The following is a 24,888-nucleotide window of genomic DNA, read 5'->3' as shown; positions in this document are numbered from 1 at the left end:
TACAGCTGCACAGGAGGGGCACACACACCGAGAACGACATTTGATTTGAAATTTGATAGGTCTGTTCAGCCGTCTGATAATAGCCGGGAAGAAGCTGTTCCTGAACCTGTTGGTGCGTGTGTTCAAGCTTCTGTATCTTCTGCCTGATTAGATTCCCAATAGTGTGGAAACAGGCCCTTCAGCCCAACAAGTCCATACCGACCCTCCGAAGAGTAACCCACCCAGACCCATTTCCCTCTGACAAATGCCCTAACACTGTGGGCAATTTAGCATGGCCAATTCATCTGACCGGCACGTCTTTGGACTGTGGGAGGAAACCGGAGCACCCGGAGGAAACCCATGCAGACATGTGGAGGATGTGCAAACTCCACACAGTCACCCGAGGGTGGAATGGAACCTGGGACCCTGGTGCTGTGAGGCAGCAGGGCTAACCACTGAGCCATCGTGCCACCCTCGGAGGAGGGCGGAAGAGAGCTTTACTGGGGTGGGAGGGGTCTTCGATGAATTTGGCAGCTTTTCCATTGCCACATGAAAATGTAAATGGAGTCCATGAATGGGAGGTCAACTTCCGTGATGGTGTGGGCTATGCACACAGTTTTCTTGTAGTTTCTTATGGTACTGGGCAGAGCAGTTGCTGCAATAAGCTGTTCTGTACTCAGATAGGATGCTTTTTATAAAGGTTGGTGAAGGTCCTCATGGACATGCTGAATTTCCTTAGCCACCTGAGGAAGAAGTGTTGTTGTTGTGTCATCATGACTGTGGCATCTGCCTGGGAAGTCCAGGACAGACAGTTGGTTATTATCACTCCAAGGAACTTAATGCTCTCAATGTAGATGGGGGCCTGTTCTCCTCTCTTCCTGAACCCAATGATCAGTTCTTTAGTTTTGCCGACGTTGAGGGAGAGGTTGTTCTCATTTCACCACCACACCAAGCCCTCTATCTCCATTCTGTATTCTGACTCATCGTTGTTAGATATCCGTCCTACAAACTTGTTGATGGTGCTTTTGTTTGGGTGTACAGGAACTACAGTAGGGGACTGAGGATGAATCCCTGGGGGGCTCCAGTGTTGAGTGTTATTGTGGAGGAGGTGCAGTTGTCTATCCTCACTGATTGCGGTCTGCGGGTCAGGAAGCTGAGGATCCAGTTACAAAGGGCGGAGCCGAGACCAACGTTGAGATTAGTCTGGAGGGGGTAATGGTGTTGAAGGTAGAGCTGTAGTCAATGAGCAGGTGTCTGGCGTCAGTGACCTTGTTGTTCAGCTCTTCCAGGGTTGAGTGTAGGGTTAGTGAACTAGCGTCCACTGTGGATCTGTTTCATCGGTGGGCAAATTGCAAGGGATGGAGGCAGGCTGGGAGGCTAGAGGTGATGTGGTGGGAATGAAGGGGAATCAGATCAGATTCCCCTGATTGACAGGAGGAGGTGGCACAGTGGTGGTATCACTGGACTGCTGGAGGAGACTGAGGTGAATTATTCTCCCAGCACTTCTGAGTGAAGATTGCTGCGAAAGCTTCAGCCTTGCCTTTTGTGCTGGTGTGCTGGGCTGTTCTATCATTGAGAATGGGGATATTTGTGGAGCCTTCTCCTTCAGTGAGTTGTTTACTTGTCCACCACCATTCACCACTGGATGGGGCAGGAGTAATGCCCTCTCTTCAATGCCCTCTGAACCCAAGGAGCAGGAGTAGGCCCTCTAGCCCCTTGAGCCTGTTCCACCATTCAATAAGATCATGGCTAATCTTTGTCGTGGACTCAGCTCCACTTACCCACCCACTCACCACAACCCTTCATCCCTTTACTGTTCAAAGATCTATCTATCTTTATCTTAAAACCATTCAATGAGGCAGCTCCAACTGCTTCATTGGGCAGGGAATCCCACAGATTTCTTTGGGTGAAAAAGTTCCAAAATCTGATCACCCTTGTTTTGAGGCAATGTCCCGTGGTTCTAGGTTCACCCACCAGTGAAAATAACTTCCCTACTTCTATCTTATCTATTCCCGTCATAATTTTATGTTTCTACAAGAATCCCCCTCATTCTTCTAAATTCCAATGAGTATAGTCCCAGTCTACTCAATCTTTCTTCATAAGCCCAACTTCTTAACTCCAGAATCAACCTAGTGAACCTCCTCTGCACCCTTTCCAGTTCCAGTACATCCTTTCTCAAGTAAGGAGACCAAATGTGTACACAGTACTCCAGGTGTGGCCTCACCAGCACCCTGTACAGCTGCAGTATAACCTCCCTGTTTTTAAACTCCATCCCTTTAGCAATGAAGGATAATATTCCATTTACCTTACCTGCTGCATGTGCAAACCAACTTTTTGTGATTCATGCACAAGGGCACCCAGGTCCCTCTGCACAACCGGGCAATAATTGGGTTAGCCAGTGACACCCTCATCCTGAGAACAATTAATAAATAAAAATAAAAATTATTATGCCAAGTTGCTTCATCTGGTCTTGTCAGCAGTGATAAGCTCCCAACCCATTAAAGAATGAAAGTCTCCTTGCCCCACTTTTCAACCTTTGAGCACTCACCTTCTTTTGTTGTCCCCCCTGCAGACACTGCCGGTGAGGGAGAGGAGGACACTGAAGATCTTTTGGCCACAGGCGATGAAGGGGAGTCCATACCTGGCGTACCAGGGACAGAGCCTCCAGCAATGCCAAAGAAGCCACCAACCACCGTGATCCATGGCATCAGGAAAAGAAAGCGCCCAGCCAAGGTTCTGCTACCGAACAAGCCACAGGACTTCCAGGCATGTTCCAGGTGTAATTTGGAGACTGGGGCCAAAGACTCTTTCTTAATGGGACAGGGATGGAATTGGTGGTGGGTGATGGCGTAATAGGATGGATAACGAGTCCCATACCCACACTCTCATCCACAACAGTAACGTTTATCCTGTCAGTGTTGGAGGAAGAAACCAAAATGAATGAATGACCACATTTGTGGCACAGTGGTTAGTACTGCTGCCTCACAGTGCCAGAGACCTGGGTTCAATTCCCGCCTCGGGCAATTGTCTGTGGAGAGTTTGCACATTCTCTGCGTGGGTGTGCTCCAGTTTCCTCCCACAGTCCAAAACTGTGCAGGTTAGGTGAATTGCCTGTAGTGTTAGGTGAAGGGGTAAATGTAGGGGAATGGGTCTGGCTGGGTTGCTCTTCAAAGAGTCGGTGTGGACTTGTTGGGCCGAAGGGCCTGTTTCCACACTGTAAGTAATCTAATTAAGCATCAAATCCCACTAAGTTGATCAATTAAAGACCTTATTTTATATTCTTATGATATTGGGGCAGCACAGTGGCTCAGTGGTTAACACTGTTGCCTCACAGATTCCAGTCTCAGGTGACTGTCTGTGTGAGTTTGCACGTTCTCCCCATGTCGGCATGGGTTTGCTCCGGTTCCCTCCTACAGTCTAAAGATATTCAGGTTAGGTTGGATTGGTCATGGGAATTACCCATAGTGTCTAGGGATGTGCAGGCTAAGTGGGTTGGCCATAGTTCTTCGAGGAAGTGACCAAGTTGATAGATGAAGGAAGGGCTGTTGATGTCATATATATGGACTTTAGTAAGGCGTTTGATAAGGTTCCCCATGGTAAACTAATAGAGAAAGTGAAGTCACATGGTGTGCAGGGTATCCTAGCTAGGTGGATAAAGAACTGGTTGAGCAACAGGAGACAGAGAGTAGTAGTTGAAGGGAGTTTCTCGAAATGGAGAAAGGTGACCAGTGGTGTTCCACAGGGGTCAGTGCTGGGGCCACTGTTGTTTGTGATATACATAAATGATCTGGAAGAGGGCACTGTTGGTATGATCAGCAAGTTTGCAGATAACACAAAGATTGGTGGAGTAGCAGAAAGCATAAGGGACTGTCAGAGAATACAGGAGGATATAGATAGACTGGAGAGTCGGGCGGAAAAGTGGCAAATGTAGTTCAATCCAGACAAATGTGAGGTGATGCATTTAGGCAAGACTAATTCTAGAGCGAATTATACAATGAACGGAAGAGCCTTGGGGAAAGTTGAAGGGGCAGAGAGATCTGGGAGTGAGGGTCCATTGTACCCTGAAGGTTGCTGCACAGGTGGATAGAGTGCTCAAGAAGGCATATAGTATGCTTCCCTTCATTGGACGGGGTATTGAGTATAAGAGCTGGCAAGTCATGCTAACATTGTACAAGACATTGGTTCGGCCGCATTTAGAATACTGTGTACAGTTCTGGTCACCACATTACCAAAAGGATGTGGATGCTTTGGAGAGGGTACAGAGAAGGTTTACGAGGATGTTGCCTGGTATGGAAGGTGCTCGCTATGAAGAGAGGTTGAGTAGGTTAGCTTTATTTTCACTGGAAAAAAGAAGATTAAGGGGGGACCTGATTGAAGTTTACAAAATCATGAAGGGTATAGACAGGGTGGATAGAGACAAGCTTTTTCCCAGGGTGAAGGATTCAATAACGAGAGGTCACACTTTCAAGGTGAGAGGTGGAAAGTTTAAGGGGGATACACACAGTAAGTACTTCACACAGAGGGTGGTGGGTGTCTGGAACGCATCGCCAGCAGGGGTGGTAGAGACAGGCACGGTAGATTCATGTAAGATGCTTCTGGACAGATGCATGAGTAGGTGGGGAGCAGAGGGATACAGATGATTAGGAATTGGGCGATTAGACAGTACATTTGGATCAGCTCAGGCTTGGAGGGCCGAAGGGCCTGTTCCTGGGCTGTAAATTTTCTTTGTTCTTTGTCTTTGTTCTTTGAAATGCAGGGTTACAGGATAGATTGGGGGGTTTGGTCAGGGTGGGCTGCAGTTTGGTTTAGACTCGGTGGACTGAATGGCCTCTTTCCAGAGTGCAGTGATTCTGGGATTGAGCATTGTTGGAAGGGGGGAATCACTTATTATCTGTCCCTAGTTGCCCTTCGGGAAAGTGGGGGGTGAGGTGTCTTCTTAAACCGCTGCAGTCCACCTACTGTGGGTTGACCCACAACGCACTCAGGGAGGGATTTTGACCCAGTGACAGCGAAGGAACAGCAATATATTTCCAAGTCCGGGATGGTGAGTGGCTTGGAAGGGAACTTACAGGGAACTTGCATTGACCTGGACAGTGTTGAACCTTGTCTTGAGGAGAATTCCTCCTTGCAATTCAAAATACTTTCTTGTTCTCCTCTTCTATTAAGGTCGATGTAGGCATTGGACTCATTTCTCCCCAAGCAGAAGGGCTCTTTAATTTCCCTTTTACTGAAACACACTGTGGCGTTTGAAGAGTGAAGTGGGTGTACTGGATTAGGGGATTTCAGCAGCCAATGGATAAGGAGATAAAGTGGGGAAGTTTCTCGATTATCACAGAGCTGCTCGATCCAGGCCAATCAGTGAATGTCAAATACATGGAGTGACCTTGAGGTTTCGTGTCTGGGGGGATGATCTTTTACTCATTAGACAATACACCCGATTCTCCTTCCCATAACTATCCATCAGATTTTCACTTGTTGGTTTTAGAGGGGAGCATCGACATTTCGGGCATAAGCCCTTCTTCAGGCTTATGCCCGAAACGTCGATTCTCCTGTTCCCTGGATGCTGCCTGACCTGCTGCGCTTTTCCAGCAACACATTTCCAGCTCTGATCTCCAGCATCTGCAGACCTCACTTTCTCCTCAAAGGTTTTAGAGGGGAGCTGAGGGAGATGCTACAGAGGAACCTTGATTATCCGAAGGACACAGGCAGGGAGTATTTTGTTTGGTTAACTGAACGCTGGATAATCGAATGCCGGATAACATAGTTTAGCCAAGCATCAGGACTTTGCGATCTTGCTGGATAATCCGATATTTGGATAATTGAACGCCGGATAATCAAGGTCCCTCTGTAAATGAGTATTTTGCGTCAGTGTTTACTGTGCAGAAGGATATGGAAGGTAGAGAACGTGAGGAAATAAATAGTGACATCTTGAGGAGGAGACTGGATGTCTTCATGCACATAAAGGTGGATAAATCCTGGGACCTGTTCAGGTGTACCCTCCAACTCTAGGGAAACTGAGGGAAGTGATTGCTGCTCTAAAACCAACAAGTCAAAATCTGATGGATAGTTATGGGTAGGAGAATTAAGAATATACTATCTCTGGACTCTCATTATCTCATTTTTGAAGGCTTCCTATTTTCCATCCATCCCTTTACCTTCAAACATCTGCCCTCAATCAACTTTTGAAAGTTCTTGCCCAATGCCATCAAAACTGGCCTACATTCAATTTAGAACTTTAACATTTTGATAAGATCTGGCTGTGATTTCAATTCCATTACCCTGACTCGGTAATCTATTGAAAATAAAATCTAATTCCACCTTAAAAACATTCAATGGCCCAGCCCTCAGTGTTATCTGGAGATGAGATTTCCACAGATTAACAATGCTATGAGAGAATATTGCTTCTCATTGACATCCATCTTAAATTAGAGACCCCTCATTTTAAACTGGATCTTCCTTTCTCTCCTGTTGTTCAGGTCTCTCCCAACATGCATTCATGCTATATGAAACAGACCCTTTGGTCCAACCCGTCCATGCTGACCAGGTTTCCTGAACTGAACTTAATTAGTTCCATTTGCCTGCATTTGGCCTGTATCTCTCGAAACCTTTACTATTGATGTACCTAGTCAAATGTCTTTTAAATGCTGTAATAGCACTGTTGCCTCCCCCACCTGGTCTGGCAGCTCATTCCATATATGCACCTTCCTTTGTGTGAAAAAGTTGTTCCTCAGGTCCCTTATCAATCTTTCCCCTCTCATCTTAAACCTTTGCCCTCTAGTTTTGGACTCCCCTACCCTGGGGAAAAGTCCTTGACTATTCACTTTATCCATGCCCCTCATGATTTTATAAACCTCTATGAGGTCACCCCACAGCCTCTGATGCTCCAGAGGAAAAGAACTTCCAGCCTATTCAGCCTCTCCTTATGACTCAAGCCCTTCAGTCTTGGTAACATCCCTGTAAATCTTTTCTGCACCTTTTCCAGTTTGATAACATCCACCCTGTAGCAGGGCAACCAGAATTGTATGCAGTTTTCCAACAGTGGCCTCATCAACATCCTGTGCAGCCCCAACGTGACATCCCAACTCCCCTAGAGTGAACCATGTCAAGTCGCCTCAGGATCTCATATGTTTTGCTGAGATCACCTTCCAGCCTCAATGCACACAGACTCGCCCTGTCCAACCTTTCTTCATGAGGTAATGACCCTTTTGTAACATGGATCCCAGAATGAGTCAAATGAACCATATCTGAGCTGTTTGCAAAATTTCCTGTCAAGTAAGAATGCCCGAACTGAACTGTGCACTGCAGATGTGGTCTCACCAGAGCCCTGTATAATTGTGCCAAAGTGCTCTGTTCCCCTGGCAATAAGTAACAACACACTGTGTGCTTTCCTAATCACTTGTGTACTAGCCTTTCATGGCTTATGCCCCAGGACTCATTGGAGTTTAGAAGATTAAGGGGAGATCTAATACAAGATAATACATGACTTGGAGAGGGTGGACGCTAGGAAATTGTTTCCGTTAGGCGAGGAGACTAGGACCCGTAGACCCAGCCTTAGAATTAGAGGGGGTAAATTCAGAACAGAAACGCGGAGACATTTCTTCAGCCAGAGAGTGGTGGGCCTGTGGAATTCATTGCCACAGAGTGCATTGGAGGCTGGGACGCTAAATGTCTTCAAGGCAGAAATTGATAAATTCTTGATGTCACAAGGAATTAAGGGCTACAGGGAGAATGTGGGTAAGTGGAGTTGAAATGCCCATCAGCCATGATTGAATGGCGGAGTGGACTCGATGGGCCGAATGGCCTTACTTCCGCTCCTATGTCTTATGGTCTTATGGACTCATGTATCCCTCTGTGCCTCAGGGTTCAGCAATCTCTCCCCCATTTAAATCATTTTATTTGGAAGCCGCCCTAAGAGGCACCTTGGAATGTATTTTCCTTTGGCAAATCCAAGTAGCCTTTGAGGCACCAAACTGCCTCATCAATCAGTGCCCAAATGCTTAAGCGGCACCCTGCCCCTGAAAGATATATTGCAATCTTTCTATGAAGGAGCAGTGGGTGGGAGAGGGGAGATGGAGTGTCGTTAATTAAATACAACTAATCCCCTTGTTGTGAGTGGGTCTTGAGCCTGTTGGATTTGTACACAAGTTGGAACACAACGCAGGCACAATACCAGAGACTGTAAATGTGGAGAAACATTTGGACATCAGATCTTTAAAATTAGCGGGAGTTACACCCCTGGTGGGATCGTGTTGGTAAGTCGGATGTTTGTAAATCAGTGAGTCCCCGTAGCCCTTTCACAAGAGCGATGGCCTCCTTTAGTGCTGAGTGTCTGTATCTTAGCTGTCTTCCCACCACCAATATTAAACCTGATGGGAATTTTGTCTGTTCCTGCTCTGCCTTTTCAATTCAGCAATTAGAAATTGAGTCGATCATTTATTTTGCCTGTCTTGGTATTTCTGTAGCCATAGATAGTCCAATAATGGACACCAAATGGTGGTTCATGTTTCACTCTGGATTGTACCAAACTGTGGCCACTCAGCCCATCGAGTCTGCTCGGCCATTTGATCATGGCTGCATAGAGCAGAATCCCTGCAGTCTGGAAACAGGCATTCCAGTCCAACATGTCTGCACCATCTTACCAAAGAACGTCCCAGCCAGACTCCCCCTCCATCTTTCCCATGGCTAATCCACTCTAACCTGCACAGCTTTGGACTGTGGGAGGAAACCCACGCAGACACGGGGAGAATGTACAAAATCCACACAGACAGTCGCCCGAGGCTGGAATTGAACCTGGGTCCCTGGTGCTGTGAGGCAGCAGTGCTCACCACTGAGCTACTATGCTGTCTCCAGGGCTATTCTGTTTCTCAAGCTCATTTACCTGCCTTCTCCCTGTAACCCTTGACCCCCTTACTCATCAAGAGACTATCCATCTCTGTTGCAAACACCTTCAATGACTTGACCTCCCCAGCCCTCTGTGGCAATGAGTTCCACAGATTCCCCACCCTCCGGCTGAAGAAATCCCTCCTCATCTCAGTTCTAAAGGTTTGTCCCCTCGCTCTGAGGCTGTGCCCATGGGTCCTAGTCTCTCCTACTGATGGAAACATCTTCTCCACATCCACTCTGTCCAGGCCTTTCAGTATTCTGTAAGCTCCAATCAGATCCCCCCTCATCCTTCTAAACTCCATCGAGTACAGACCCAGAGTCCTCAATCGCTCCCCATATGACAAGCCCTTCATCCCCGGGATAATTCTGTAAACCTCCCTCTGGACCCACTCCAACACCAGCACATCCTTCCGAAGATAGAGGATCCAAAACTGCTCAAAATGTTCCAGGTGTGGTCCGACCAGAACCTTATACAGCCTCAGCTGTACATCTCTGCTGATGTATTCTAACCCTCTTGAAATGAATGCTAACATTATGTTTGCTTTCCTAACTGCCAACTGAACCAGCATGTTAACCTCAAGAGAATTGTGTGCTGCGATTCCCAAGTCCCTTTGTGCTTTAGATTTCCGAAGCCCTTCCCCATTTAGAAAATAGTTTACACCTCTATTCTTCCTAACAAAGTGCATAACCTCACACCTTTCCCACACTGTATTCCATCTGCCACTTATTTGACCTCTCTCCCAGCCTTTCTAAGTCCTCCTATAGCCTCTGCAGTTGTGGGACAGCAGAAGGAACACAGAACGAAGGAACCCTTCACTCATGCGAAAAGGACAACATATAGGTGAAAGGAAATGGGCATTTACCAGATTTCTTTCTGTTTGCAGGTCAGAGTGTGTGTGGTTGAAGCACGTCAACTCCCAGGTATCAATATCAGACCGGTTGTTAAAGTTACAGTCGCTGGTCAAACCAAGACAACACGCATTCGCAAAGGCAATAATCCAGTCTTCGATGAGGTAGGGCACAGATCTCACCTTGCGCTTATTCAATGGTGGTATCATTGTAATAACGAGGAACCCCAGGGCCCAGATGGTTGACTTGAGGGTGTGTGGGTTCCTTAGTCTCACCCACAACTGCCCTCTGAAATGCTGTGCTCCCAATTCCAGGGCAATTGAGGGCAGACAATAAACACCCTGTGACAAGCATTCTGGGAGCTGGACAGGAGGAAATTGTTGGTCACGCTGCCTTGCTCAATGGAGGATGAATAACTGAAGACATTCAGAGAGCAACCACATTTCAAAAGGACTCCATTGTGTGTGGAATACTTTAGATCGTTAAGAGGTTATGGGAAGTAATGAGAAAATGTAATTAATTAATTTATTTACTTTCAGTTGTGGTTTATATGAGAGCCGCAGCACAACAATAATCCATTCTAACCGTCAATCTTTGTAGGAGTTTACCCATGACACAATAAATAACCTTAATTATATTTAAACATCCTCTTCCAATAACCATTCACTCTTTGTCCTCCAATCTAAGGCTGAATTTTGACAATTACTAACCAGGTGTTGAATTCCACAGCTTCACCGATTCAGTTGAAATGAAAATGCTAATGCACAAATGGTAGAGGCAATGTTCTGCCACAGCACAATTCGATATCACTCGAGAAGGGGAGGTGAGAGCTAGCCACAGACCAGGCTGCTCAGAGTTCACAGGGAGAAAGTGAGGACTGCAGATGCTGGAGATCAGAGCTGAAATACGTGTTGCTGGAAAAGCGCAGCAGGTCAGGCAGCATCCAAGGAGCAGGAGAATCGACGTTTCGGGCATAAGTCCTTCTTATGTGCTTTTCCAGCAACACATTTTTCTGCTCAGAGTTCACAGCAGGGTTTGCAGATGCCAAATGTGAGGTGATGTGACATGGACATGTTTGCTTCCCTGGATGTGCCTGGATAATCATGTGACTAAAACATGGCCGTCTTCTCTCTCGTTATACAGACATTTTTCTTCAACTTCTACGAGACACCTGCTGATCTCTTTGATGAGCCGATATTCATCATGGTGAGTGCTAGTGTCATAACTTGGACTCTATCTACGCATCCACACTGCTCTGGGAATGTTTGATGGGGACAGTGTAGAGGGAGCTTTACTCTGTATCTAACCTCATGCTGTCCCTGTACTGGGAGTGTTTGATGTGGACAGTGTAGAGGGAGCTTTTCTCTGTATCTCACCCTGTGCTGTCTCTGACCTGGGAGTGTTTGATGGGGACAATAAGAGGGAGCTTTACTCTGTATCTAATCACGTGCTGTCCCTGTCCTGGGAGTGTTTCATAGGGACAACGTAGAGAGAGCTTTACTCTCTATCTAACCCTGCACTGTCCCTGTCCTGGGAGTGTTTGATGGGGACAATAAGAGGGAGCTTTACTCTGTATCTAATCACGTGCTGTCCCTGTCCTGGGAGTGTTTCATGGGGACAGTTTAGAGAGGGCTTTTCTCTGTATCTCAGCCCGTGCTGTCTCTGTCCTGGGAGTGTTTGATGTGGATAGTGTAGAGGGAGCTTTACTCTGTATCTAACCCTGTGCTGTCCCTGTCCAGGGAGTGTTTGATGGGGACAGTGTAGAGGGAGCTTGTCTCTGTATCTCAGCCCGTGCTGTCTCTGTCCTGGGAGTGTTTGATGGGGACAGTGTAGAGGGAGCTTGTCTCTGTATCTCAGCCCGTGCTGTCTCTATCCTGGGAGTGTTTAATGGGGACAGTGTAGAGGGAGCTTTTCTCTGTATCTCACCCTGTGCTGTCTCTGTCCTGGGAGTGGTTGATGGGGACAGTGTAGAGGGAGCTTTACTCTGTATCTCACCCTGTGCTGTCTCTGTCCTGGGAGTGGTTGATGGGGACAGTGTAGAGGGAGCTTTACTCTGTATCTCACCCTGTGCTGTCTCTATCCTGGGAGTGCTTGATGGGGAGCTTAAGAGAAAGACCAGTCCGTTTGTCACCTTGTGTCCTTGTCCACCAGTTTTGGTTCTGATCTCAAGTGTATTTTATCTCCTTTGCCCCGTGTTCTCAATCAGATAAATTTAAACATTGATCTCATCATTTTCCATTGTTATAGGTTGCATTGAATTATTTCTAGGAATCATTCGATACAGTATCTTCGAAAACCAAGGGCCCTTTTGGGGAACCTCTCACCTGCTGATCACTGTTGAAACGATTCTGGCGCTGACTGTACCCAAGATCCCATGTCGCAAACTCCGAAAATGTCCAGCCTCCGGACAGCACTTGTTGAGAAATCCCAAGTGCGATGCGAATTACACATGCAATCAATTCTCTGTTACCAGTGGGGCTTATCTCCTCTTCCTAGAAGCTATATTTATTCATTGGTAGGACCTGTTCTGGGCAGAGACAAGTACATGACCAAGCTGGGGGTCTTGGTCGACTTAATCAAAAATGTGAGAGATGTGAGTGGCCTTCTGTGTTATGCTGGCTGTATCTTGACCTGGGGAGGTGTTGGCCCAGTGCTGTTCTCATTGCAATGTTAATTAAGACGCCCCGGGAAACGTTCAGCGACCTGCGTTTGAACCCAGCCACAGCAAGTGGTTGAGTTTGAATTTAATGAGAATCTGGAATTCAGAGTCTAATGATAACCATGAATCCATTGTCAGGAAGAACTCATCTGACTTAGGGAAGGAAATCAGCTGTCCTTTCCTGGTCTGACCTACATGTGACTCCAGATCCACAGTGATCTGGTTTGCTGCCCTCTAGGTACTTAGGAATGGACAATAAATGCCGCCCTGGATAGTGATGCCCTCAGCCAATGTCGGAAGTCACGCAACACTAGGTTATCATCCAACAGGTGACCTGACGAATGAGCAGAACTTGGAAAGCTTGTAATTTCAAATAACTATAAGCTGGTGTTGTGTGACTTCTGGTGTTGAGCATCCCAGTCCAACACTGGCACCTCATCTTCTGTATGAGCGAAAGAAAATCAGTCTAATGCCAACCTATGCCAATAACTGAAGTAAACTCTGTGTCCCTTTGAGACTTCCTGTTTTAGAACATAGAACATAGAACGTTACAGCTTAGTACAGTCCCTTTGGCCCTCGATGTTACACCGACCTGTGGAACCAATCTGACTTACAATAGTCCATTCTCATCCATACGTCTATCCAATGACCATTTAAATGCCCTTAAAGTTGGCAAGTCTACTACTGTTGCAGGCAGTGTGTTCCATGCCCCTACTACTCTCTGAGTAAAGAACCTACCTCTGACATCTGTCATATATCTATCACCCCTCAATTTAAAGCTGTGTCCCCTTGTGCTAGCCTCCGTACCAGGCAACATCTGAGTAAATCACCTCTGAACCCTTTCCAAAGCTTCCACATCTTCCTATATATCAATGCTCCTCATGTGGCCGCATTGGGTGCATGTGGTACCGGGTTCACAGTGGCTCAGTGGTTAGCACTGCTGCCTCATAGTGCCAGGGTCCCAGGTTCACTTCCAGCCTCCGGCAAATGGGGAGTTTGCATATTTTCCCCAATTCTGCGTGGGTTTCCTCTTGGTGCTCCGGTTTCCTCCCACACTCCAAAGATGTGCAGATTAGGGAGAATTGGCCATGCTAAATTACCCATAGTGTTAGGTGCATTAGTCAGAGGGAAATGGGTCTGGGTAGGTTACTCTTCAGAGGGTTGATATGGACTTGTTGGGCCGAAGGGCCTGTTTCCATTCTGTAAGGAATTAAATCTAAAGACTAGCATTTTGTACAGCTATGGCAGTGGCTCCAAAACTCAATCCCTCTCCCAATAAAAGCTAACATACCATATGCCTTCTTAACAACCCTATCAACCTGGGTGGCAATTTTCAGGGATCTATGTACATGGACACTGAGATCTCTCTGCTCATCTACACTACCAAGAATCTTACCATTAGCCCAGTACTCTTTATTCTTGTTGCTCCTTCCAAAGTGAATCACCTCACACTTTTCCGCATTAAACTCCATTTGCCACCTCTCAGCCCAGCTCTGCAGTTTATCTATGTCCCTCTGTAACCCACAACATCCTTCAGCACTATCCACAACTCCACTGACCTTAGTGTCATCCACAAATTTACTAACCCATCCTTCTATGCCTTCATCTAGGTCATTTATAAAAATGACAAACAGTAGTGGGCCCAAAACAGATCCTTGTGGTATACCACTAGTAACTGAACTCCAGAATAAACATTTCCCATCTTCTGCCACCCTCTATCTTCTTTCAGCTAGCCAATTTCTGATCCAAACTGCTAAATTACCCCCAATCCCATGTCTCTATATTTTGTGCAATAGCCTACCATGGGGCACCTTATCAAACAAGATGATTAGGGGTTTAGATAGGGTTGACCATGAGAACCTTTTTCCACGTATGGAGTCAGCTATTACGAGGGAGCATAGCTTTAAATTAAGGGATGGTAGGTATAGGACAGATGTTAGGGGTAGATTCTTTACTCAGCGAGTCGTGAGTTCATGGAATGCCCTGCCAGTATCAGTGGTAGACTCTCCCTCTTTATGGGCATTTAAACGGGCATTAGATAGGCATATGGAGGATAGTGGGCTAGTGTAGGTTAGGTGGGCTTGGATCAGTGCAACATCGAGGGCCAAAGGGCTTGTACTGCGCTGTATTTTTCTATGTTCTATGTAAACGCCTTACTGAAATCCATATACACCACATCAACGGCTTCACTCCCATCCATCTGTTTGGTCACCTTCTCAAAGAACTCAATTAGGTTTGTGAGGCATGACCTAAACTTCACAAAACCATATTGACTATCCCTAATCAACTTATTCCTTTCTAGATTATTATAAATCCTATCTTTTAAAACCTTTTCCAACACTTTACCCACAACCGAAGTAAGGCTCACAGGTCTGCCAGGGTTGTCTCTACTCCCCTTCTTGAACAAGAGGACAACATTTGCTATTCCCCAGTCTTCTGACACTATTCTGATAGACAGTGACAACATAAAGATCAAAGCCAAAAGGTCTGCAATCTCCTCCCTGGCTTCCCAGAGAATCTTTGGATAAACCCATCCTGCCCTGGGGACTTATCTATTTTCACACTTTCCAGAATTGCTAACACCTCCTCCTTGGGAACCTCAATCCTGTCTAGTCTAGTAGCCTGTATCTCAGTATTCTCCTCGACAACATTGTCTTTTTCCAGTGTGAACACCGACAAAAAATATCATTTAACACCTCTCCTATCTCCTCAGACTCCACGCACAACTTCCCACCTTATCCTTGACTGACCCCAATCTTACTCTCATCATTCTTTTATTCCTGACATATCTATAGAAAGCTTTAGAGTTTTCCTTGATCCTATCTGCCAATGAATTCTGATGTCCCCTCCTGGCTCTTCTTAAGTCTGTCTTTATGACTTCCCTGGCTAACTTGGAACTCTCAAGTGCTCTAATTGAGCCCTCATGTCTCATCTTAACATAAGCCTTCTTCTTGCTCTTGACAAGAGATACAACTTCTTTAGTAAACCTCAGCTCCCTCACTGGACCATTTCCTCTCTGCCTGACAGGCATATACCTAACAAGGACTCACAGTAGCTGTTCCTTGAATAAGCTCCACATTTCAATTGTGCCCATCCCCTGCAGTTTCCTTCCCCATTTTAATAATCCTAAATCTTGCCCAATTGCAATATAATTGTCTTTCTCCAAGTTATAACTCTTGCCCTGTGGTACAATCTATCTCGTTCCATTGCTAAAGTAAATGTAACCGAATTGTGGTCACTATCATCAAAGTGCTCACCTACCTCCAAATCTAACACCCGGCCAGGTTCATTACCCAGTACCAAATCCAATATGGTCTCACCCCTACATGTAGGTGTTCTCCTTCATTACCTGCTGTATCACTGAATGTCCTCAGTGATCAGGTAGGAGAAAGTGAGGACTGCAGATGCTGGAGATTAGAGTCAAGAGTGTGGTGCTGGAAAAGCACAGCAGGTCAGGCAGAATCCGAGGAGCAGGAGAATCGACGTTTTGGGCAAAATTCCTGATGAAGGGCTTTTGCCTGAAACATTGATTTCCCTGCTTCTCAGATGCTCCATGACCTGCTGTGCTTTTCCAGCACCACACTGTTGGCCATCAGTGATCAGACTGTCTATACTGGGTTCAAGATGGGTTTGAACTCTGCTCGAGATAGCAGCGTGGAAACAGAGGACTGGTAATTGAGTGACACCCTTAGCAGTCTGCCTGAATATTCATGACAGCATCCACTGTCCAGCCTTCCGGCCTGGTACTGTGAGCTCTCTCCCTGATGGCAGAAAAATGCCCATAACTGTTTAGTCACAGTCATAGTCAGAGACAAAGTCCCTTTGGCCCGTCAAGTCTGTGCTGGTCCAAAATAAGCACCTGATTATTCTAATCTGATTTTTCAGCCCTAGGCCCATGGATGCCAAGTACTCAAGATAGTAAGCTTCTTTTTGTGGTAGTTGTTGTTCCTGTGAGAGATTGACTTTCTTAATTTTTTTTTAACAGGCCTACAACTCACATTCACTGCGCATGGACTCTGTGATCGGAGAGTTCAAGGTAAACCAACAGCAGAAATTCCTGTCAGAATTTGGAAACAGCAGATGCTAAACATTAATCTGTGTGTTTTATTCCCTTTGCAGCTGGACATTGGGGCAGTTTATTCAGAGCCAAGTAAGTAAATTCTATTGGTTTCCATTTAGTTTGATGGGCCTCCTGTGAAGTGGTTCAGTCTTGTTTTCCATGTTGACTGACTCTCTCTCTCTCAAGGCCCCTGGAATGAGCCCCCAGTCAGCTGGAAATTCTCCCAGCTTCTCACTGGGAACCAGCTCAGACTGGGGGAGTGCTGCAGGGCACAGATACATCAGTTCCATCAGCACTCTGGGAGTTGGGGAGTGTGCACAGAAAGGGAGAGAGAGAGAGAGAGATAAACAGAGAAAGGCAGGCAGGAAGAGAGAGACAGAAAGATGGAAAGAGAGACAAATTGACAGATAGAGAGGCAGAGAGAAAGAGAGAGATAGATAGAGAGAGATAGAGAGAAATACAGAGAAAGACAGGGGAGAGAGAGAGCGAGTCAGAAAAATGAGAGAGGGAGGGACAAGTAAAGAGAGAGGGAGAGGGAGGCAGAGAAAGAAAGAGAAAGACAGTGAGAGAGAGAGAGACAGAGAGAGAAAAACAGGCAGGAAGAGAGACAGAAGATGGAGAGAGAGACAGAGAGAGAGATATAGACAGAGAGAGGTAGAGAAAAGAGAGAGATAGACAGGGAGAGGTAGAGAGAAAGATAGAGACAGCGCTGGAAATGTGTTGCTGGAAAAGCGCAGCAGGTCAGGCAGCATCCAGGGAACAGGAGAATCGACGTTTCGGGCATAAGCCCTTCTTCAGGCTTATGCCCGAAACGTCGATTCTCCTGTTCCCTGGATGCTGCCTGACCTGCTGCGCTTTTCCAGCAACACATTTCCAGCTCTGATCTCCAGCATCTGCAGACCTCACTTTCTCCAGAAAGATAGAGACAGACATACATACAGAGAAAGACAGGGAGAAAGAGAGAGAGAGGCAAACAGGGAAAGAAAGAGAAAAGCAGAAAGAGAAGGAGAAACAGAAAAACAGAAAGACGGAGAGAGTGAGAGAGAGACAGACAGAGATAGACGGACAATGAAACATCCAGTGAGGCTTGGATATAAGTTTGGCTGAATGTCAGGAAACAGGAAATTGTGGGGAAAAGCATTTCTTTAAAAATCAGAGCAAGCTTTACAGTGGGGTTTCTGGAGATTGGTACAAGGACCTTTTTGGTGTAGTTTGGTATTGTTGGTTAGCAGACACATGGTGGGCTGAAGGGCCTGTTTCTGTGCTGTATAACTTTTTAATTTTCATCTAGATTAATGGCCTAGACTTAGATGTACAGGACAGAACTTTCAAAAATCACATTTGATGCAAAACCTGTCAGTGAAGGCTCTGTTTCACCTTCCAAACCCATGACCATTTCCATCCAGAAGGACAAGGGCAGCAGGTACATGGAAACACCACCCCCTGCAGGTTCCCCTACAAGCCACTCACCATCCTGACTTGGAAATATATCGCCCCGTTCCTTCACTGTTGTGGGTCACAAGGCCCCTAAGGGCATTGTGGGTCAACCCACAGCACATGGACGACAGCGGTTCAAGATGGCAGCTCACCCCCAACTTCTCAAGGGGCAACTTGGGACAGGCGATAAATGCTGGGCCCAGCCAGTGACACCCACATCCCATGAGTGAGTGAATAAAAAGCTTTGTGAACTGTGAGGGAGATTGTGACAGAAGACAAGAGTTGGTGGATTGAGCAAAGATATGGCAAATGACTTGACTCCAAACCTGGTTGGGGAGGATTAAAATGAAATAGATTGTCTCCCAGTTTCAACTGAACTTGTTTCATTTTACAGAACATGCCTTTCTCAGGAAGTGGCTCCTCCTCTCTGACCCTGATGACCTGGCTGCTGGGGCCAAAGGTTACCTGAAGGTCAATCTCATCGTGCTGGGACCTGGTGATGAAGCTCCCGTGAGTTCAATCATGTGAACTGTTGACCATTTCCTCACATTTACCCCATCTTGTAAATGCCCCTGGTGTGGAAACCAAGGTCTTGGTTAATTCAGATCTTGATGGATCAAGTTATGGCCTAGAGTTTGCAGAAATCCAACACCAGAACATTGTCCGTGAGAGGTGCTGTGAGCGTTGTATTACTGCTTGGGCACAAGTAATATCAGGTACACGTGAGATGTTGCCAGGGCCTGGAAGAGAGAGATTGCAAGAGATGGGACAGAGTGTGAGGATGCATGGGAGGTATGAGAGAGAGGAAAAGCTGCAAAAGGATTGGGAGAGAGAGGCTGCAGGGTAAAGGGAGCAGTGTCCAACCTGTCAATAACAGGAACATTGACTTAGCTGGGAGTCAGGGAATCTTGAAATCATGATGGTAATGAAATGAGCAGATGAATGTGGAATCTCTTACTTAAGGCTGCGTATGCTAAGGAACTTTTGGGGAAATGCTACTGCAATAAACATGGGGAAAGCTGTTAAATTTAAATCTGAGATTGGGATTCGAGGTGCAGTCAAAAAGAGTAGGAGCTGTCTGGTTGAAATAATCCAGCTTTGTGAATATATGATAGGGTAAATAGACAAGGTGTTTTCCCTGGGGTGGGGGAGTCCAGAACTGGAGGGCATTGAGAAGGGAAAGATTTAAAGAGATCTAATGGATAGCTTCTTCACGTAGAGGGTGGTGCGTGTATGGAATGAGCTGCCAGAGGATGTGGTGGAGGTTGGTACAATTGTAACATTTAAAAGGCGCCTGGATGGGTATATGAATAGGAAGGGTTTAGTGGGATATGGGCCATGTGTTGGCAAATGGGACTAGACTAGGTTAGGAAATCTGCACGAGTTGGACCGAAGGGTCTGTTTCCGTGCTGTACATCTCTATCTCTGTGTGGAAGGTGCGTTTAGAGTGAAGGCTTTCTCTGTGCAGATGTGTGTGTATCGGTTACTTTGAAAAAAAAGGTTTTGGTGCTAACTTATGGCAGTGGTTGTGTGTGAAAGTAAATCCTATGATATCTAAGAAAATAATTTTTTCCTTCATTGTGGACTCAGTCATCCGACTGGCGTGCCTGCTCACTGTAGGGATTCTAAGAAGCATTTTTTACGTGCTGTGACTTTAAATTTAACAATTATTGAAACTATTATTAAACTCTTCTAATTCTGTTTCCCTGTGAGTCCATCATTTGTCATCACAAATACAGACAGCACCTCTGCTGGATAATTACATCAGCAAATAACTGAATTAATAAGTGGAGCCGCTAAAAATCAGAATATAGCCCCCACAAATAAAAGTGCTTTTATTTCCAACATCTGCAGTATTTTGCTTCTTGTGGGGATTTGTAAGTGTGGTTAATTTGAATGTAAAACGAGAAGTTTCACGCAGTGGCAGGGTATTTTTTTTTCCCAACATAGACTGAGTGTGGCATCAAGGGGTCCCAGCAAAAACCCGGTGTCAGTGGGAAACAGGGGGAAAACTCTTTGCTGGTTGGAGTCATACCTGGCACACAGGACATTGATGAAGGGTCACTGGACCCAAAACATTATCTCTGTTTTCTTTCCCACAGATGCTGCTAGACTTGCTGAGTTTCTCCAGCACCTTGTGTTTTAGTTTCAGATTTCCAGCATCCACAGTTCTTGGTTTTATTAACGTCGGAAGGAGGTTGTTATTATTGGGTGTCAATCATTTTGGCTCCAGGACATCTCTGCAAGAGCGCTTCAGGCCAGTTGCCTGCGCCGTTATATTTTAGAGGTTCACAATGTAGGCAGCTACCTTCCCCCCCCCCACCCCCCTCCCATTTATCTCTCCACCCCCGAGGCTCCCAGCCTCATTCCTGATGAAGGGCGTTTGCCCAAAATGTCGACTCTCCTGCTCCTCGGATGCTGCCTGACCTGCTGTGTTTTTCCAGCACCACACTAATCTCCAGCATCTGCAGTCCTCACTTTCACCTACTTGACCAGTTATAAAGAGTTTGCAGACACCTTCTTAGATTAGATAAGAAACAGCAATTTGGATATAATCCTTGTGTTAGTAATATCATGATGGGTGGCATGGTGGCTTAGTGGTTAGCACTGCTGTTTCACAGTGCCGGTGACCGGGTTCAATTCCAGCCTCAGGTGACTGTGTGGAGTTTGCACATTCTCCCCGTGTCTGCGTGGGTTTCCTCCCACAATCCAAAGGCGTGCAGGTCAGGTGAATTGGCCAGGCTAAAATTGCCTGTAGTGTTCAGGGATGTGTAGGTTAGCTGCATTAGTAATGGGTCTGGGTTGGTTACTCTTCAGAGGGTTGGTGCGGACTTATTGGGCGGAATTGCCTGTTTCCATGCTGTAGGGATTCTATGAAGGTCAAAAGGTGTGTTCGACCCTGTCCACTGATACCAGAACAGGCTGTGGCACAGAGTGTGTCAGCATCCATAACATTGTGAAGGCAGCATCCTGATCTCATGTCAAAGAGTTAGGGAATTCATTCTTGGATCTTCCTCCTCATTTTGTCCATCTTCCATCTTGAAGAAGACAACTGCCTGCCAAGCACTGTGAATTTCACTCTGAGCACTAATTGATGAGCCTAGTCAGGAGAGGCTGGTCAGTCAACCACTTGGATCCTTTCAGCTAATGGACATAGGGCAATGATTCACTGAGGCTTGAAAGACTATAGTGACACTGTGATAACACCCCCTAGCTCTGGGCCAGGCAACCCAGGTTCAAGCTCCAGATGACAAATCAAAGATTGTGCTCTTCCCCAGTATAGGGTTGTCTTCTGAACAGGAAAAGGACCCTCAGGGGAAACTGGTGTCCTTGTTAAATTGCAGATTTACAATAAAACTTGTGTCAATCTCTGAAAGGGTTTAGCTGCACAGGTCAACGTATAGAACAAACTCAGCAAGTCTGGCAGGATCCGTGGTGGCAGAGTTTAGATTTTGAGTCTGGTATGACTCTTCTTCATTACTCTTCAAAAGAGGCGTAACCAGACTCAAAATATTGACTCTGCAGACACTGCCAGACCTGCTGCATTTCTCCAGCATTCTCTGTGTTTTGTTTCAACATACAGGGATTGGTCTGTTGAACAGTATAAATAGGTATAGGTGAGATTTTACAGGCACACTGTTGTAGACATGATACAGGCTCAATTGCATTGAAGGATACAGATAAAGTGTTAAAGATAGATAAAGGTGATGCTTTATGGATGATTAAATATGAAGTGTCACAGACAAGGTAAAGGTGAGAGATGATATAGAGGGATACAGAGACAGTGGTATAGACAGGTGAAGGTGAGAGATGATATAGAGGGATACAGAGACAGTGGTATAGACAGGTGAAGGTGAGAGATGATATAGAGGGATACAGAGACAGTGGTATAGACAGGTGAAGGTGAGAGATGATATAGAGGGATACAGAGACAGTGGTATAGACAGGTGAAGGTGAGAGATGATATAGAGGGATACAGAGACAGTGGTATAGACAGGTGAAGGTGAGAGATGATATAGAGGGATACAGAGACAGTGGTATAGACAGGTGAAGGTGAGAGATGATATAGAGGGATACAGAGACAGTGGTATAGACAGGTAAAGGTGAGAGATGATATAGAGGGATACAGAGACAGTGGTATAGACAGGTGAAGGTGAGAGATAATATAGAAGGATACAGAGACAATGGTATAGACAGGTGAAGGTGAGAGATGATTCCAGACTATGTGTTGCAGTTGCAGGTGACATTTTACAGTGACGCCCACTTTATGAAAGTTGCGATATTCTTTCTCTTGCAGATGGAGAAGAAAGATAGTGCTGAAGATAAAGAAGACATTGAGGGGAACTTGCTGCGACCCAGTGGAGTGTCTCTGAGAGGAGCCTATTTCATGTTGAAGATTTACCGGGCAGAGGATCTACCACAGAGTATGTGTTCACTGAGGCATTGGGACCATACGCCAGGAATTTGAAAATACATTGAGCAAAAGATAACTCATATTTACCCTGTACGGTCTCTGTACTGGGACGTTGTAGTGGGAGCTTTACTCTGTATCTAACCTGGTACTGTTCCTGTCCTGGAAGTGTTTGATGGGGACAGTGTAGAGGGAGCTTTACTCTGTATCTAACCCCGTGCTGTCCCTGTCCTGGGAGTGTTTAATGGGGACAGTGTAGAGGGAGCTTTACTCTGTATCTAACCCTGTGCTGTCCCTGTCCTGGGAGTGTTTAATGGGGACAGTGTAGAGGGAGCTTTACTCTGTATCTAACCCTGTGCTGTCCCTGTCCTGTGAGTGTTTGATGTGGACAGTGCAGAGGGAACTTTAGTCCCTATCTAAACTGTGCTCTGACTGGATAGTGGCATTGTGGATGGGGTATGTTTACGGCAATTGATGAATGGAAAAGGTTGTTATAAGATTATCGAGTGACTGGTTTTCTTTCTCTGGATAGTGGACGATGCTGTCCTCGATAGCGTGAAGCAGTTCTTTGGGTTCGACAGCAGCAAGAAAAACCTCGTTGATCCTTTTGTGGAAGTGAACTTCGCCGGGAAGATGGTGAGATGATATGGTCTGGTCTCTTGGGGCATTGGGACGGTCACCTACTTGGTGTGGTCTTCGCATGGTGGTCCCCAACCTCAACAGGGCTGAACACCGAGCCCTGCTGATGAACTGTTTCACTCGGCACTCATCAGGACAGAATGCAAGAATGCCAATTTTCAAATGGTCACAACAGTTAATACAATAGGAAAAAAGATTACTGATTGGTTCGAAGTCAACCCGAATTGGCCAAAAGATTTGCCATGGGGAAAGAAACCCAAACTACAAACTATAATCATTTTTGTTTGCAGTAAGTAGGTTACAATGGACCGAACTGTTTACGTTGTTAATGTAGCTAATAGCACACTCAAGACTGTTCTATAAGTGCTGCCCAATCAATATCCCTTCTTTCAGTCATATTAATTCTTGTGATTGAATATTTTCATTCTTGTGCCTGTCCTGATAATGCTGCAGTTGAAAGTCAATGGATGCTTCAAGCTCTCTGATGGTCAGTTCCAACTCAGTGACATTAGAATAAGATCATCATCTGAGGTGGTCACCTATCTTCTCTACTAGCTCCGTCTCCTGGTAGTTGATTTGCTCAAAATTCAAACTTTTGGTATTGAAGGTAAAATATCGACATGATTAGGAGATCGGTTATGTCATGAAAGAAAGAGAGTAGGCACCATCAATAAATCCTGTGTTGCTTCTTAATGATTTGGATGAAATTTTTGGTGGTCTGATCAGCAAGTTTGCAGATAACCCCAAAAAAAACTGGTGAAGTTGTAAATAGAGAGGAAGGTTATTAAAGAATGCAAATCTGTTGGAAAGTTGGACAGAGAAATGGCAGATGGGGTTTAATCCAAACAAGTGTGAGGTGATGCATTGTGGGAGGTCAAATGCAAAAGGAAAGTGTACAGTAAATGGCAGGACCCTTACGAGTATTGATATACAGAGGCTGTATTACTCCCAGAAAGTGTCAACACTAGTAGATAAGTGGTAAAGAAGGCAATGCAAGTATGGTTGCCTTCATTGGTTGGAGCATTAAATATAAATATTGGCATGTCATGTTGCAATTGTCTAAAATTTTAGTGAGGCCACATTTAGAGTATTGTGTACAGTTCTGGTCACCACTGTGTCGGAAGGATGTGGAGGATTTGGAGAGGGTGCGAAAGAGATTCACCAGGCTGTTGCCCGGATTGGAGTGTATTAGCAACAAGCAGAGATTAGACAATGTGAGAGCGTCAGAGGCTGAGGGCCACCTGATAGGAATGTGTACAATTTTGAGAGGCCTGGATAGGGTGAATGGATTCTTTCACAAGGTAGAAATGTTAAATACTAGAGGTTGTAGGTTGAAAGTGAGAGAGGGAAAATTTTTAAGGAAATGTGTGAGGAAAGGTTTTTACACGGATGCCTGGATCACATTGCTGGGGGGGGGGGTGGCAGAAGCAAATACACTGGCAATGTTTAAGAAACATTTTTAGACAGATACGTGAACAGGCAGGGAATAGAGGGATATGGATCACGTGCAGGGAGATGGGATTAGTTTAGAATGGCACCATGGTCAGCATGGACATGGAGGGCCGAATGGCCTGTTCCTGTGCTATATTGTTCTGTGTTCCAGGAGAAAGTGAGCCTCATTCCTGATGAAGGGCTTATGCCCAAAACGTTGATTTTCCTGCTCCTCGGATGCTGCCTGACCAGCTGTGCTTTTCCAGCACCACACTCTTCGACTCTGGTTTATGCTCCCAATGATTGGGAGAACGCTGTGCATGGTCTCTAACGCTGGACTTCAGAAATTCATCACCTTTCTGAATGACTTACACAATGCTAAGGGGGATCATGTATTAAAGTTTATTGTGACACAAATATCAGTGACAGATATTTTCCTCATCCACCTGCTCAGAGATGTTAATATACGCTTTGGGAGCAGTGGGACTTGAACCTAGACCTCCTTTTCAGAGGTAGGGGCACTACCACTGTGTCACAAGT

General features: G+C 45.8%; 1 protein-coding gene across 6 annotated transcripts in view; it reads left to right on the top strand.

Moving 5' to 3' along the window:
* Nucleotides 1-24,888, top strand: part of dysf (dysferlin, limb girdle muscular dystrophy 2B (autosomal recessive)) — a 407,686-nt gene that overhangs the window by 107,272 nt on the left and 275,526 nt on the right. For all 6 annotated transcript variants that reach the window (XM_087991921.1, XM_087991945.1, XM_087991926.1 and 3 more), the window contains exons 6-13: nt 2,552-2,745; nt 9,747-9,875; nt 10,855-10,917; nt 16,356-16,406; nt 16,490-16,520; nt 18,262-18,377; nt 22,165-22,291; nt 22,811-22,914. In XM_087991921.1, coding sequence (XP_087848047.1) covers nt 2,552-2,745; nt 9,747-9,875; nt 10,855-10,917; nt 16,356-16,406; nt 16,490-16,520; nt 18,262-18,377; nt 22,165-22,291; nt 22,811-22,914 — 815 coding nt within the window. The remainder of the gene's footprint in view (nt 1-2,551; nt 2,746-9,746; nt 9,876-10,854; nt 10,918-16,355; nt 16,407-16,489; nt 16,521-18,261; nt 18,378-22,164; nt 22,292-22,810; nt 22,915-24,888) is intronic.

This window comes from Chiloscyllium plagiosum, unplaced genomic scaffold, assembly GCF_037043375.1.
Source record: "Chiloscyllium plagiosum isolate Xiang-an unplaced genomic scaffold, Cpla_swu_hap1 HiC_scaffold_1, whole genome shotgun sequence".
NCBI classification, from domain to species: domain Eukaryota; kingdom Metazoa; phylum Chordata; class Chondrichthyes; order Orectolobiformes; family Hemiscylliidae; genus Chiloscyllium; species Chiloscyllium plagiosum.
Note: the sequence above shows the minus strand (reverse complement) of the source record. Positions and strands in the feature narration are given on the sequence as shown.